At 46.9% G+C, this 16,328-nt stretch overlaps 1 protein-coding gene across 1 annotated transcript in view; it reads right to left on the bottom strand.

Moving 5' to 3' along the window:
• Positions 1–16,328, bottom strand: part of GRIK2 (glutamate ionotropic receptor kainate type subunit 2) — a 1,069,280-nt gene that overhangs the window by 641,506 nt on the left and 411,446 nt on the right. The window contains 1 exon segment of the mRNA XM_049092419.1: positions 5,019–5,425. Within this exon segment, the coding sequence (XP_048948376.1) occupies positions 5,019–5,133 (115 nt within the window). The 5' untranslated portion in view covers positions 5,134–5,425.

Raw genomic sequence — 16,328 nt, 5'->3', positions numbered from 1 at the left:
TCACATTAACTTTCCTGTGCTGAGTAAATGTTGAAACAGTGTCATTTGAGAATTCAGAGAATGAACACACTGCAATAATCACTTGAATTAAACTAAAGAGCGGAAGGTGTCTGTCTAAAGAAATGTCTACCGACATATAAACCCCTGTTCACTTCTGAAAGACAACCTCACAAAGCCTGAAAATGTGTTGAGTTCCATGTGTCTGGGTGGAGAAGGGGTGATATTTCTAGAGGACGAAAAGAACATTTTTCAAAGTCATTTTCTGAAATGAGTGTGCCTCTGTTGATGGATCACATCAGAGTTAGTCTTTGAAGCTTTAAGAATAAGTGAGAACTTATGTGAAAAACAGAATTTTTTAGTGGCCGTTGTGTTGGCAATTCTTGGAAAGATTTCCCTCCCCTGCTTTCCAGAGCTCAGCTGAGCAGGTGTTCGGGCTTTATCTGTTTCAAACAGTAGCCGCTATTACTCCCCCTTCCCCGCCTCTGAAGAGCCAGTATTCCTGCTTCCAGATGTAAGGCCACTCCTCCCTCCCGCCCACCTCACCTCCCAAAAGAAGAAAAATCTCTTTCAAAGAACTTGTAGAGAGTGACAGCTTCTAAGCTCAGTCAATTCACTCGCTCTCCTTGATGTTGTAGTACATCTGCTACTAATTATTATATCTGGGAGCCCATAGGATGCCCAGCAAATAGGGGGATTTCCATAGGAACTCTTTCCACTCCTTCTCACATTGTGGGTTTTATTATCTGAGCTGTCCCTGAGCTAGCCATCTTCACCTTCCGCATGTGTGCTGGGAGGTGGCTACGTGCTGTGCCATAGAGTGGTGGCCAGTGTGCAGCAGCCAGGAGGGCTGAGTGCATCTGGGGGGAAGACCTCGCCTGTGAAGCCTTTAAAGAAAGCCCTTTTAGTGGCCAGCTTAAAAGAAAAGCTAGGTCGAAACAACTGAGGGAAAGAAGTGGCCTACATCACATGCTCTGCTCCTCCAACTGGACTAGCTTGGAGAAGCTGCCCAGGAGTTTGGGGGAAAGTTTGGGTTGATGTCTTGGCTCTTGGCGTTCTAAATGCCAATTCAGATAAGGACTGAAAAAAATCACCCGACCTCGAAGGTCGGAAACAAGTGGTAGCTCGAGGAGTGACTGCTCAAAGAAGATGCCAACGCCCCCAAACCACGAAACGGACTGCGTGCTAGCCCAGGAAAGCCCCCAACAGATCCACTTTCTACCTCCACGCTTTCCCAGGAGCAGAGGTCTGAACAGAAAAGGGAGAAAGGGAGGCTAGTGTAACAAAAGCAGTGTTCAAGCACCGGGAGCTGCAGTCGTTTAGCAGGGAGACTGGTATTGGGGGCACGCCCCCGCCAACGGAAGGAGCCTGCCTTTGCCCTCTCCAGCCGGTCACTGGGACGCAGCTGCAGAGACACAAAGGTGCCTCATTTACATGGTGCAGGGACCCTCGGTGCCCGGGCTGCAGCCGGCTGGGGGCGGCTGGGGGCGGCTGGGGCACCTGGAAAAGCTGGCTCTGCGAACGTCTGACCTGGAGTGGAGGAACCGACTCTACCTGCCCGGCATCCACTTTGTCCACCGATATCCTCTCACCAGGTGGGTGCTGTGGGCCAGCTCAGAGGTGCGCAGCCAGGATCGAAGACCCAAAACCGCCCAACCCCACGGAGAGGCGTGAGCCCTCCCGGCTTCTGAGGAGCTGACTCCAGGCTGACCATCAGCCCCTTCCCTCACTGTCCCGGGCTGTCTTAAAGCTCCGGGGAGCCTCCCAAGGACCAGCGCTCCACACACCTTCTCTCGGAGACGTTTGCTAAGCAAATGAGGGGCAGGCCCGGCGTGAAGCTCAGTGGGAGCCAGGGAGGGTGGGAGGGGTGTGCCCAGACAGGCGCTCCTAGGCGTGGCTGCCTAAGTTTTCCCCGGCACTAGAGAGGCGTCCTTGTGCCAAAGCGTCGGACTTAGATCTCGAGAGTGCATGCCTGCGGGTGTTTGCGTAGATGAGAGAGAGAGAGAGAGAGAGAGAGAGGGCAAGAGAGAGAGCGCCAGAAAAAAAGAGAAAGAGAGAGAGGGAGGGAGAGAGTGCAGGAGAGAGTGTGCGCAAGAGAGCCCCAGCACAAGTGAGTGAGCTTTGTACCCGGAAGATCTGCCGAAATGAGAATCGCAAAGGACTAGGCAAGGGTCAGCATCCTGTGCAGGCAGCTCCCCAATCCACGGACTTTGATAGGAGGACACAGGGTCAGGGTTGGGTTAAGGCCCTTGGGGGCGGGGGGGGGGGGGGGGGTCGGCTTGGAAGGCGGGGACTGGGATGGAAAGGACAGCACAGAGCCCTTGAGGGCGGTTTTCCACCACCAACGGGAATGGGGGCTGGAGCAGCCTCCTGGCGGGGCTCCCCAGTTGCCATAGCACCAAGGCTGAGTCGCTGGGTGGCTGGCAGCCTCTAGTCAAGCCCGGTCGGTGGGGGAAGTGGGGAAGGGACTGGTTGCCATCTCTTCAGCAGAGGCAGCACTTCTGACTCACACCTGGCAGGCCACTGCCCGGGGGTAGCTGCTCCAGCAACAAATCCAAACCCTGCCCTTACAAGACAGGAGATTAGGATGAGGTTTTGGTTGGCCCTTTAAATCAAAGTTGAAATTAACCTTTCTCAAGAATGGCTTATACACACTCAACCAACCATCCAGCCCACTCAAAACATGTTTTCCCCCATGAAAAACAAAAAAACAAAAAACCTACCATTGCAACCAAATAGGCCCAACAGGGAAATGGTCCAATGATTACAATGTACACAATCCTTCCCTATAACTCAAGTCAGAAATCAGAGAAAATAGATCTCCACGTGGAAGATGTTTGAAGATAATGGAGAAAATAACAGGTTCTCTAAAAACTGAGCTGTTGGTCTAGGGTATCAAGGCACTGTGAGAAGGTCTTTGCCTGCTCTCCTATTTCTTAAGGACATTCTTAGTAAGCATTGGTCTAGGAAAATATATTTTTGTGTGTGTGTCAGCTCTTTTGGAAAGCTGCTACACACTCTGCTATAGTCGCCAAGATTTTTAATATGAAGATATGAAATGATCAGCGAATGTAACAATCTAATGATTCAGCAAATATTGTGCTGCAAGACAAGAGCAGCAATAATTAAATCTTTAGAGTATTGGTGGCAGTTTTTCGGCTCCAAGTCTTCTTTTTTTTTTTCCACCCAGTCCACAAGCAAACACGCTAAAGCACACTCATTCACAAACACATTTCAGAAGATACCTCAGTATTCCAAATAAGTAGGTTGTATTACTCAAAATATTGGGCAAAACTACCATACTGTAGCATTTACCATGCTTGAAAGAGAACAGCTGCACACACACACACACACACACACACACACACACATTTTCAATGATACAGGAACCTGTTTAATCTCATCCAAAGAAACAGGCATTCCTGTGGACGCTTGTTGCTAAGAGCAACGTGCTTAAGTACCATCTAAAGGCATGAAGAAAGCAGAAAGAAAAAAAAAAGAAATGTTACAGTAGGAATTTAGATATAACCTGTTGTCTCTCTTTGTGATAACCAGTTTTCTGGACTCCAGGTATTTACGTGTTGAATGTGGGAAGGGGAAGGCAGGATTCCCCCCCCCCTTTTTTTTAATATGTGAAAAGCTTTCCTACCCTGGTTCCACAAAGCCTGAGGAAGATGAGAGATTTTATCATGTCCAAAAAAAAAAAAAAAAGCACTTGGGAAAATGGAAAGAGAGAAGGTGCTGTTGACATGATAGGAGACACAGGCAATCACTTCAACTTAAATTTGACTGACAATGAACCTGTTTTTATCTCAAAGACACATGCTCAGGATTATACGGTTTCTTGCACTCTTTGGACTAAATCCACTTGAACTGTCAAAGGAGGCACCCACGGTGGGAGCATTCAGCTGGTTGGCTTTCTCCTCTCTCCCTCTTATCTACTTAAGGGAACTTTCCCTGACTAGTTCTGCTCCCACTAGAACTCCGTGGGCCATCTCCAGCGGCTGAGTGTTGCCCACGCTTCATGTCCTCCAAGCAAACCTGACTAGCTAGCGTTTCCCGGAATCCCACGTTGAGATTCTCCTCCGAGCTCCAAAGGAGCCCTGATTCCTTCAGGAAAGCGGTAGATGCCTCTTAACAGAGAGCTGCCACTCCACTCTTGCAGGGAGCCGCGGTGAAATAAAGCTGCGTGCTTAGAGTCCCCAGGCACAACCCCTCTCCGCCCCAGTCACCACCGTTAATCATTCATGAGGCCAGGACGGCGCTTAAGAAAGCTGTGAGAGGAGGACCCACAAGTTGAAAACAAACAAAAAACCCTTCCTTAGGATACTGTTTCACTCCAGCTAAGCGGAGTGAAACAGCTTATCCTTTTGCTAAGTGGCGCCTTTCAACCTTATAACAATATATATGTAATGTATTTTTTTTTAAGCGCTGTGTCCCCATAAGAGCGCCCGGCGCTGGAAAGCGGTGAAATGAACCCAAAAAGGCTCTCTGACCACCAAAGAAACCCAAAGGGTCAGCGCCTTTCAGTCGCGGATGCCTGTCCGGGTCCCAGAGCCAGGCGGACAGACGCCAAGTCGCCCAAGAGTTTACCAGGTGCTGAGCTCGAGGCCCCGCAGGTGCGGAGGCGAGGAGCCCGCGCGCCCCCCGCCCCCCCGCCCGCCCGCCGGCCCCGGAGGCTCCCGCCGCGACCTCGGGGCGCGACCGCCCGCTGCGCCCCCGGCGCCCCCACCGCCCCTGGCCTCGGGGTGTGCGGCGCCCACTACCACACGCTGGCACTCACTTCACCCTCCCGGGGCTTTCCGTTCTTTTCTTTCTTTCTTTTTTTTTAAATAAAAGAAATTAAAAGAAAAAAAAAAAGGAAATGAAATGACCCAGGGCTTGGGGGGTGGGGGGGCTGTTCTCGAAAACCCCGGGAGGCTGCGGAGCGGGGAGCAGGTCGCAAGGCGGGGAGCCCACCCGCCCGGGGGAGCGAACCCGCCTGTTTACATCCAGCCGCACACAGGGATGGGGCATCTTACCAAATCTTAACACATGTGTGGTTCCTTGGGAATATCCAATCCACAGTAAGCACAGCAGGAGTTTAATGGTGCGCCTGAAGACTGGATGACTTAGAATCGGGGAAATAATCTTCATGGTGTTTCCGTGTCCACACGCGCGGCACCCACTTCCCCGATCTGGCGTTAGGCTCCCGGCTCGGGTAGGAACGAGGATGCGTGGAGTGGCGGCCGCGGGCACGATCACGGCATGGTCACAGACAGAGGAAGGAGCCTCCGCGTCCCAGACCCATTAGCAATCGCTGCATGTTCCTCACTCACTGCGCCAAGGAGCAACCTTCCACTGCAAGGGATGGCGGGACATCCATGTTAGTCGGGGAGCATCCGGGAGAAATCCAGCGCGCACACCCACAATGTCCGGCCGCGCGAGCCTGGGGAAGCAAAGGAGGAGGGAATCAGCAGGAAATTCAGCCTTGCAAACCGCCGAGGTGTCGGTAGCGAGCCACGGTCCCAGCACAAAAGGCGCTTTGCTCGCAAAGGTTTTGCCAGGCCCTCTCCCACTGCACTGCTGCACAGCTTCTGACGTGGAGCCAAGATTAAGTGAGAAAAATTGAGATAGCTGCTTGCCTGTTAAGGCTCCCTGCCAGCGAGCTTCCCAATATCTCTTATGCAACCGATCTCATCGCCCGCCTCGAGTTGCAAGGAAGAAGTCGGGTTTTATCTACGTGGAGGAAAGTGCTTTTTATTTTCCATAAGAGTCTTGGCTAAGAGAGTGACTGGTGTGTATGCAGGTGGACTCTGTGCAATCTATTGATGAATTTTTATAAATGACGAGCTGATTTAAAAAAAAATAAAATAAAAATAAATGACGAGCTGAACCGAAGTCGCTTTGCCTAGGAGTTGTTAAAAAAAAAAAAAAAAAAAAAAGGAAGTGGACAGAGGAATGTACTGCAAATGTAACCTGTGTTTAGTTTGAAAGGGAGTCTTGTTTATATTCTTAAAAGTGTGTCCAGGAGTGAATGTAGATTGGAGTGCAACTGCAGAAGTTAAGATAGTCTTTAAAAACTTGAGTGGACATTTGTGGATTGCTACCCCGGAACTAAAAAAAAAATAAAATAAAAAAAAAAAAAGAAAGAAAGAAAGAAAGAAAGAAAGATTTCTTTAAGTGGTCTTTTAGGAGGAAAGTATTGAAGTAAAATGAAGGAATCATATTTCCCCCACCCATTTCTTTAGCTCATCTAAAATAATTGTGCATATATAAAAAGACAATGATGTTTAAGTTGGTAGAGCAAACTCCAAAGGCTTAATAATTTATGCCCAAACTTCTTCTCATTTTGGCTTTTTGAGTATGTTTTTCTTTCAGAGACAGAATATGGGATCATAGCTTGGGCAACATTGAGCATCACAGCTTTATCTTAAAATGCCTTATTATTGTCTAGTGATCTGGTCAGAATATTTAGAATCTTCAGGCAATGACTGTTTTGGCTTTCACCAGGTGCAATTTGTTCAAGGAAAAAAGTACATAAATATGCATTATTTTAACATGAAAATACGTTTTACTGTTGAAATAGGTAATATGCTGTCATCTGGCCACAGAAATTAAAATAGCCAATCGTACTACTTTACATTCATAAGTGAAGTTGAGATGGTTAGTAATAAGTATATTACTACATATTAATATCTTAAGCCATCAAGTAGCACAAAAGGCAAATTACTGGACTTGTTTCTTAAAATTGATCTGTTTTTCATACCAACTAACTGGGTATAGGTTAAACCTTATGAAAAAAAAACTATAAGATTATACCTTATTTGAAGAATATCTATTTTTTTAATAAAAAGGGCTATGAATACTATTTATTCCAGATAGCAAGAAAACAATGTAATGTTTTAATCCCATCATAAAGATTTTTCCATTGTATTTTTTCTTAAGGTATTATAAAAGGCTGATTTGAGAATAAAACTACATTTTGCCAAAGCATTAAGTGGGCATTGACTTTTTTTAAAAAGATGGAGGCATAACTGCAGTGTCAAAAATAAGTATCATGAATGACTAGTTCTGCAGTGTAGCAGGCAATTCAATCAAATAATTTGACTGTTTGAGCACTTTAAAAGGAACACCTTGTGCTAAAACCAAGGGTATCTAGCGACTCCTTCAGTCCATGTTTAAAATATCTCCTGTAAGGCATGTATAGTCCAATACGTTATGTATTTGTTGTCTCATTTAGTTTATTTATTCTTGCTCTTTTTGATCTTAGCAGATATAATAATGACTGCCAGAGCAACAATGAATATTCTTAGTATTTTCCTCTGTCGATATGATTGATATACCCTACCTGAAAATAGCATGTTCGGTTGTGACTAATCAAAATACTGCAGTTTTGCAGTATAGTTAGCATTTAATAAAACCCGAGAAAACAAAATGTACCATAACTCCCTATTCATATATTCTGTTAACATAATGGCATTTGACATTACAGTTGTAACTTCTCTACCTAAAGATAATATTCTAAACTATTTGGCTTTTGTGAGATTATTCATTGGAAGTCTAATTGGAAAAGTGAAAGATCAAGCTTCCAGATTCATGAAGTTCTTACTCAGTATATATTAAACGGTAAAAAGTCTATCATAAATTTTTCTTACTATTAATTGGTCCCCAAAGAACCAATTTTGCACATATGCTGAATTAGGTTCATTTACATCCATCAACTAATCTGAAAGACCTCAACATCACAGACTGCAAGTCCACCTGTCTAATTGAACTTCTGCAAGATAGGGGACGACCTTTCTTCAGGACCGCGGACAGCGCTCCAGGGATTGATTTATTCTGGAGTAGTACATTGAAAGTAGTACATTGAATGGGTAATGTGCCATTTGAAGTGACAATGTGCATATTTCTACTACACAGAGTCTGGGAATTTGAATTATTGCATTGCTCATATTGTCAAGAGGACTATTTTGTCAACTGTGCTGTGTATATATTTCAGTGTGACTTACTAGGATTGCTTGGCATAGCCAGGATGTGCTAATAGTCATCTTTCGAGGGCATACTACTACAAAAGCCATTTACATTAACTGTGAGTTCCCTCATGAGCATTAAGCTACTGCTTCTCAGAATTTTAAAAAAAAAATGCCTGAAAGACCACCAAGAACTCAGAATACTGAATAACATACTGTCAACGTTCAGTGGCTAAAGACATTTCTAAAATGTCTAACTAGTGTATTGCTTTAGAATTCTCCACTTTTGGCTTTTCTTCTGTTACAAGGGTAATCAGATTAATTTTCATTCTTTCTCATTAAACTTTGCTCACTTCCAGGACAAAAGCAGCAACAACCCTTAAAATAAAAACAACAAAAATCCTAAGACTACCTTCCAATAATAGAATGGAATGACTTCATGGTAAAGAAGATACCTCAGAGTAAGGCAATTTTGAAGTTATTGCAAGTTTCTTCCTAATACTGATAACATACATCATAGTTCTAAGGCTATATGAAAGATTGATAAAGTCATTATATAGTATTCACTGACCAGAATGAACTCTTTTTAAAAATTGTGTCAGTTTTATAATTTACTCCTTTCTCAAAGGGGAAAAAAATACTATTTGGTGTCAGGCAATCGTATATTTAGTAATAGTGAGATTTACACATCTTATTGCATAGTCTCATTTGCTTTTTGTCTATTTTAACCATATGGCAACCTTTATTTCTAGGAGCCAAAGCTCTGTAGGTTCCAAGGTCAAAGCAGAGATGACAAACTGCAAATGCACATATATGTGCACACACAGAAGCTGTATCTAAAAGTAAACCTCAAACACACACACACACACACACACAAGGCTGACATGAAGAAATATCAAACCTCTGATAAATTAGCAAAGAATAAAATGCATATCATATTCATACAAAGCTTGTTCCAACAACAACAAAATGCCATTAGCTTCATCTTTCACTGTGTTTTTATATTTACTGACACTAATGACCTCTTATTCTTGGGCACTATTACTTGAGAAGCAATTTTAGTTTTCTATTCTCCCAGTGAAAATGAATCTTATTCTAGTTAGCTGCCACCTGCTGGGGCATGTACAAATGTGTAATAATCCTTACAGCATCACGTTTAAAAAGACAATGCCTATACCTTTTGCAAGAAACAGCAAATACATATCCCAGGACAACCTGAATTTCAAAGGTGTTTCAAAGGCTTTTCCCATGCCATATCTACATTTATTTTTTTTTTCACATAGAATTCTTTCTGAGGATTCCACTTGACTTGTCACCAAAGTCCTGCTGTTAGTGACATTTGAGAAACCTCATCTTACAGCAACACCTGACCTATCCTTCCATGCATGTGGCCTGTTGTATGGAAGCTAAACTAAAATAAACAGGCTGTTCATCCAAGGCATTAGAGGTGCCAGAGAATAAACTCAGAGCCCATATCAGTTAAAACCACACTGTTGCATACTTGCACTTCACTCTTCCTAACTATAAATGCTATGCTGTGCAATCCCTTGTGATTCCAAACACATATCAGCTGTTCCACCAACATTCTGCTGCATTGATGATTAATGACATTTAGAGCTTTAATTAATTTTTAGATGCCGAAAAAGAAGTGTATCTTAATTATGACACTGAATTGGAAAAGCTTTACATGTCATGGAATCTTTTTTTTTCTTCTTCTTCTTCTTCTTAAAAAAAAAAATTGTAATCTGTGCAATCCTCTTTGGGTTTTGATGGAAGAAAACAAACAGGTAACACTTCCAGGCATCACTTATTTCTGAATCCCCTTCCTTCTGTGTGTTTCATTTTGTTTGTTTGCTTGCTTGCTTGCTTAATGAGCTTCTAAGGCCACTGAGAGATGTCTTGATGGTTACTGGGAGTGGTTTCTATAAAAAAAAAAAGTTAGGCAAATCGAAATTGAAATATTATTACCTGTCTTCCAGTAACTAACAAGCTAATATTCAAATGAATCCATCATCTCTTTTGAAATAAAAATAATCACTGATCCATCAGGTAATGCCTGATAACGGAATACTTACAGCGTGAAGATGAAGAAATGCTAGAAGGGGATCTGTGTGTCACCAAAAGAAGAGTAGTAGTAAGTTTTCTAACGTCCCCTATTCCCGGAGATCGTTATCTAGGGAGTCTCAGCTAGGTCGTGGTGTTCGGTCAAGAACTCCTTGAGCCGTAAAAGCATCAGGGGCCGAGAGAGGCATTAAAAGTTCCTAACGCTCCTGATGCGCCCTGGTGACTCCCACTCCCCTAATGGGACGCCCGCCCGAGTTTGTCCTAGACGCTCTCAACACTGGTTTAAAATGAGGGTCTGTACTTGAGCACAGAACTAAAGAGCAGGGTTAGCTGGGGAGGGGGGGGGGGGGAGGAAAAGGGCGGATTGCGTCCAGGCAGATCGGCGGGCCCTCGCCTTCGTCCCTCTTCGCCTCGCGTGGGTCCCCGGAGCCGAGGCCACTTCCAGACGCGCCCGCTTCTTAGATGCTTCTACGTGGAGGAGGCGAGCGCCCGCAGCCCCTGCCGGGCCAGCGAGCCTGGACGGGAACCGGCTGCGGCGGGCGGGACAAAGCCCCTGGCGGAGAGCGGTCCCGCGGAGCTGCCCCGCGCGGCCGTGCGCCTGCCTCCTCTCCGGGCGCGGGAAGCCCCCCCCCCCCCCGCGCCCGGGGCCCTCCGGGGGGACACACACCTGCGGGGGAGCAGCCCGAGCCCAGCCCGCCGGGGGAGTCCTTACCTCGGCGGCGGGCGCGGGAGGCGGGGAGGGGGAGGGGTGGCCCCGGGAGGAGCGGCCGGAGGCGCGCGGGCGGCCAGTCGGCGGCTCCGGGGCGGAGGAGCGCAGCCGCGGGCGCCCAGCGCGAGTGACGGCGGCGGAGACGGAGACGGAGACCGCGGGGCGGCGGCGGCGGCGGCGGCGGGCACGGACACGCCTCCTGGCGGGGGTTCCTCGCCTCCTGCTTTAAAGGCGCCGCACTCCTTTCCCCCGCGGCCCCTGCGCGCTCGCGGGGCGGCGGCCACCGGGGCGCAGCGCTCGGCCCTGCGCCGCCAGAGGAAAGGGCGACAATTCCGGGCGCCTCCAGCCTAGGACCTTGGGAATCCCCCGGGCCGGGACTTCATCTCCTGCTGCGCAGCCCCGCCCGCGCTGGGATGGAGGGACTGGGATTGAGATGTTCGGCCGCGAGTGATGCCAACCTCCCCATCCCCCGCTCCGCAACCCCGAGGAATTCGCCGGGCCCTGGGTGGGCACAACACATATAAGGAGCCCGAGCACGTTTGGTCCTGGGGTGTGTGTGTGTGTGTGTGTGTGGCTTTTATACCTCTACGAAACCATAGCAACGAAACTTCTGCGCTGCCAGGATCTGGGGAGCAGCGCCGGGAGTCTCCAAAGTGGCCCTTTTAGTCCAACTACTGTCAGTGCCCTTTGAGGTTTGCGGGTGAAGGTTTCGACCTGCTACTTACCCCCACTGACAGCTTTTGGGTACCAGTGCTCTCCCCTCGCCCTGCCTGTAACCCCCACCCCCTCCTCCTCCCTTAGACCCCTGGAATCCGCGCACCCTGCCTCGCCTCGGTCCTGAAAGCAGAGACTTCTCCGGAGGATGGGGGGCAGGGCGGGGGGATGTTGGCGAGAAGTCCCCGGGCCTGTCCCGCGCCTTAATGACCAACGCCTTCGCGCCCCGCCCGGGTCCTTGAACTAGCAACCCAAGCAAATTGCAGAAAGGAGTTGGGTTTGAGACCTGGTGGGCGCCGAGCCTGAGGTCTCAGACTTAGAGGCTCCAGAAAGGAGCCTGGCCAGGCGGCCAGGTCTAAATTCCCGGGAGGACTTCTTTTGGGGACCCGAGGTGGGGAGGGGGGAGCCTCCCCCGGCTCGGCTTCAGGGAGGAGCCTCTGGTGGCGAGCCCTCCAGGCTTCCCCTGCTTCTCCGCAGAAACGATTAGCTTCTGCAAACAATCTCTGATTTCTGCTCCTCTGGGTCGGATAAGTCAACATCTATTCAATACCATTGCTATTTTATCCTCGGCCCTGCAATATTAACTAGAGCAGAGACTTAGCAAGTTGCCCCGGGAGGAAGTTGGCGAGCGGCGATTCGAGAAAAGGTCTGAGAGAGGCTGAGCGGGGCGCAGGCCGGTGCCGGAGCCTGGAAACAGTGGGCCAACGGGCTGCAGGAGCAAGGGGCCGGGGGAGGTCCTGCGGCTCCGCGGGGGCTCCCGCAGCCCTGATGCCCCGCGGCGCTGAAATCTGCAATTTCGAAGGCCTGGAAATAGAGACGTTCTGCCTCCCCAGAGTCGGACACCTTTTGGCTGGAGACCCGAGTCTGTCCTTCGGTTGCTGCTTTCCTTACAACCCCCTTGCAGTTAAGCCCTCGCCCGAGCCTGGCTCAGCATTGCCACCCCTCCCCCATGCCCTGGGGTAGCTCCGGCTTCCGCCGAAGGGGTCCTGCCAATCCCGACGTGGCTCCCAAGCAAACCACCAGGCTCTTGCTTCTTGGACCCCACCTGGGAGTCCGTGCCTCCTACCTGCCTACTGCGCTCGCCCAGGTTGGGGAGACTCAGGACTCACAGAGGTTAAGGGGAGATTGGTTAGTGGCAATGGAGAGTCTGTTAGTCATTTAAAGATCCAGGGGGTGGCAGGGAGGCTCCCGTAATTAAGTCAACAGCAGCCTTGTTGTACGGAGTAAATAAATAGTCAATGACTCCATTGTGCCCCGCGGAGCGGGCGGCACAGACGCGTGACTGGCTCTGGGCGCCTGGGCTCCAGCTGCTGTGACCTGCAGCCTAATGGGCCCTCGAGGCACAGCCCAGTTTGGGGCCAGGCCCGGAAAAAATACCCTATTCAGTCCCACTGCCGCGCAGGAGGAATGGAGACAACTTGTCTACCGGCCAAAGACACCCTCCTTGTCATCATACAATCCGGCCTCCCCACTTCCAGGGAGGGAGGAGCAAAACGCTGCACGCAGAGTAGATTCCAGTGCATTTCCCTGGGCGAGGGCATCCCGCTAGGTTTTGTTGTGGCTGTGAGAGAGCAGAACAGGGAGTGTGTCTCATTTGACTTTAAGTGTTCAGCGTAGGGCTTGGCGTGCAGTGGGTGCTGAATGAAAGAATGAGGGGATTACGGGATCAACCTTCCACGTTCCACACTGTTGTCCCCTACTGCCTTTTATCTGGGAAAGGAGAGGCTTCAGACAACTTCCTCTAAGTGCTATGTGCATTCTTAGACCCTAGTCATAAATTTCTTCTCCAGAGCAACCAGGACCCATTTATAAAGAAAGAAATAACAGGCACTAGCAAGGGCTTGGAGGGCAGGGGGAGAGAGCTCAGAGAATGAAACAAATCAAAATTATGCATGTTGTGACAAATTCATTTCCTCAATAACACAATGTTATCTGAATTCTAATGAGAAAAGTTGAATAACAAGGGAGCATTAGACTACACACACTCATTTAACCCTTCAAAATAAAAATGTTCAACACCGTAAGGAGATATTTTCCATAATTTATTTCAGCTTTTGCGAGGTTATACATTAAGGAATCAGACTCCAAATCTCTTTAGGGGCAATGGGGAAGTTTTTCTTCTCTATTCCCAGTCATCTGTAAGAATTAATCTTCTGTCTCTGAGGAGGTCACTGAGTCCCTCAGCTAGAGTCTTATGCAGGAACCACCTCACGATCTTCCCTTTTCTTACCTCTCAAACTACTTTTAGAACATTAGCAGGTCTACCAGTCTGACTCCTGAAGGCCCAGCAAGGCCCAGTCTGAAATTCCCAAGCTGACTACAGGTTTTGTTTGTTTGTTTGTTGTTTGTTCCTCTGTTTTGATTGGCTCTGTTTGTATCGCATTACAATCAAAAGGTATTACTTTGGATCATTTAGTCCCAACCCTTCATCTGACAAGTCACACAAAACAAAGTGAGAGAAGAGGAGTGACTTGCTCAGGATGTGGCAGGACTAAGACAGCCTTCTAGCTGTGTAGAGCAGCATCAGGCTGTTTCCTGTCATCCTCTTTCAAAACTTAGAATCATAGGAAGTTAAGACTAAAAGAGACTTCAAGGACTTCTACTCTATTTCAGGGTCACAGAACTTTCTCTCATCTGGGAAAAAAAAAAGTACACGTTTACATGGCCTTGAAATTTTTCATACAAAAATTTGTAGAAGATACACATATCCCCTAAAGCTCATTGTGGAGTAATCCAGTCCCTAGATCCTACACTAAAAACCTCCAATCTAGTCTAACAACATCATTTTACAGCTGATGAAATCTAAGCAACAGCAACAAGAGCCTTAGAGATGAAGTGCATTAAGGGCAATTCCTGGATGCTAGGCGTCCTGATTCCCACCTGTCCCCATTCCCTCAAGTCTTCAGAGCTGTAATTAGACATAAATGACACCGAGGTATTCATAACTCATAATGACTTAAGGGATTTTTTTTCTCTCGGAATAATTAATATCTGACCTTGAAGAATGAGATCTATTATTCATTTCTGAAACCTCTCAATGTATTTACTAAGTATATACTATCTGGCAGGCACTGCTCTAGTGCTAGCAAAATGGCAGTAAACAAAACAAACAAAAGCCCTGCCCTCACTGAAGGCAGGAAGATAGACAATAAACAAGTATACAAGCAAATTTATAAGATGTCAGATAGCAAGAAGTGTTATAGAGAAGAATAAAGCAAAGTGAGGAGAACGGGGTATGTTGGGAACATGGGCATGGGGGAAGGTGTTGTTTTATGTAGGGTGGTCAGGAAAGGTATCCCTGAGTAGTTGGTATTTGAGTAGAACTGTGAAGGAAGCAAGGGAGAGATCTATGGAAACAGTTGGAAGAAGAGGAAGCAGCAAGTGTCAAGGTCCTGTGATTGGAACAAGTGTAAAGCCCGTAAGGAAGATCAGTGAAGCCAATTCCCAGAGATGAGACCAGAGATTGATAGAAAATCCAGTCCGAGAGAAGCAGAGGGTTGGGTCCCAGAGGATTTTGGATTTTCCTCTAAAAACAATACAGAAGCCTTGGGAGGGGTTTGAAAAGGAGAAATATGATCTGACATAAATATAAAAGGGTATCTCTGGCTTATATCTATTAAGATGGATTAGACTTAATGAAGGGCAGGGTATAAGCAAGACAACAGTTAGGAGGCTACTGTAATAATCCAGAGAAGAGCCGCCTGTGGACAGCACCAGATCATTAGCATGAGGATGGTAAAAAAGTAATCAGATTACAGATATATCTGTGGGATAGATGAGTGGGATTGTGTCAGGGAAGGTTATTGTTACCAGACCTCAGAACTTTCTAGACTTTTTTTTTTTTTTTTTTTTTTACTTTCTAGACTTTTGACTTTGGGAGAGAGATGAGTACCTCCTCCAATGTACTTTCTCCATCTCACCATGAATGTAGACCATAAAAGTGATCCTCTTTATCTTGGAAAACACCCTATCTAGATTTGACAATTCTATGAGACCTCCAGATCACCTGAAATGACTGAGTAATTAGCTTCGATACTCTATCGCTTCATATGTAAATCTTTTCCCACTCAATATATTTCATATTTACTGCATCCCAACTTTATCAGTGTCAAAATTTGGTCTCTAAGTCACTTTGTCTTTGCCTGGATTCTTGAGATCATACCAAGACCTAGATACTCCACAAGTACTCTACTTTGATGGCTTACAAACCTTTAAGTGTTCCAAAAATCTTCACTCACCCTTTCTACCAGTATAAATTTTAGATTCCTGAGGTTACTTTGTACTGTTTCCCCTCATCCCCTTATTACTACTGTCCCTCCTTTCGCTACTTTCTATACCTCCAAGTCATACTTCAACCCCCAGCTAATGAATTAATTCATTTAGCAAGTAATTATTGATTATATACTGTGCTTCAGGGAAATGAAGACAAAAGAATGAGAAAAAAATGTAGACAATACATCTTTTAAGGTATTTCTAAGACATATGGTAACTTCTGTTAGAGAGACTATGACATTCTTTCTTCTCCCTTTGTAGAAAGCACTGATAAAAAAGGCAGGAATGGGGCTCCTGGGTGGCTTCGTGGGTTAAGTGTCTGACTCTTGATTTCAGCTCGGGTTGTGATCTCAGAGTTGTGGGATCTAGCCCCACATTGGGCTCTGCCTTCAGCATGGGGTCTGCTTGTCCCTCTCCCTCTACTCCTCCCCCTGCTTGCTCTCTCTCTCCAACAAATAAATAAAATATTTTTTAAAATAATAAAGGCAAGAATGAATCAGCAGTTATATACCTAAGTGGCATCTCTTAGAGAGGCATTACCAGAAAATATTTCTTATTACTCCCCACCCCACCCTAACAAAGAAGGAGATAAGCCATACAAAGGCAGTGAAAATTGTTAG

This window comes from Canis lupus, chromosome 12 (assembly GCF_003254725.2).
Source record: "Canis lupus dingo isolate Sandy chromosome 12, ASM325472v2, whole genome shotgun sequence".
NCBI classification, from domain to species: Eukaryota; Metazoa; Chordata; class Mammalia; order Carnivora; family Canidae; genus Canis; species Canis lupus.
This window is presented reverse-complemented; position numbering and strand designations above follow the sequence as displayed.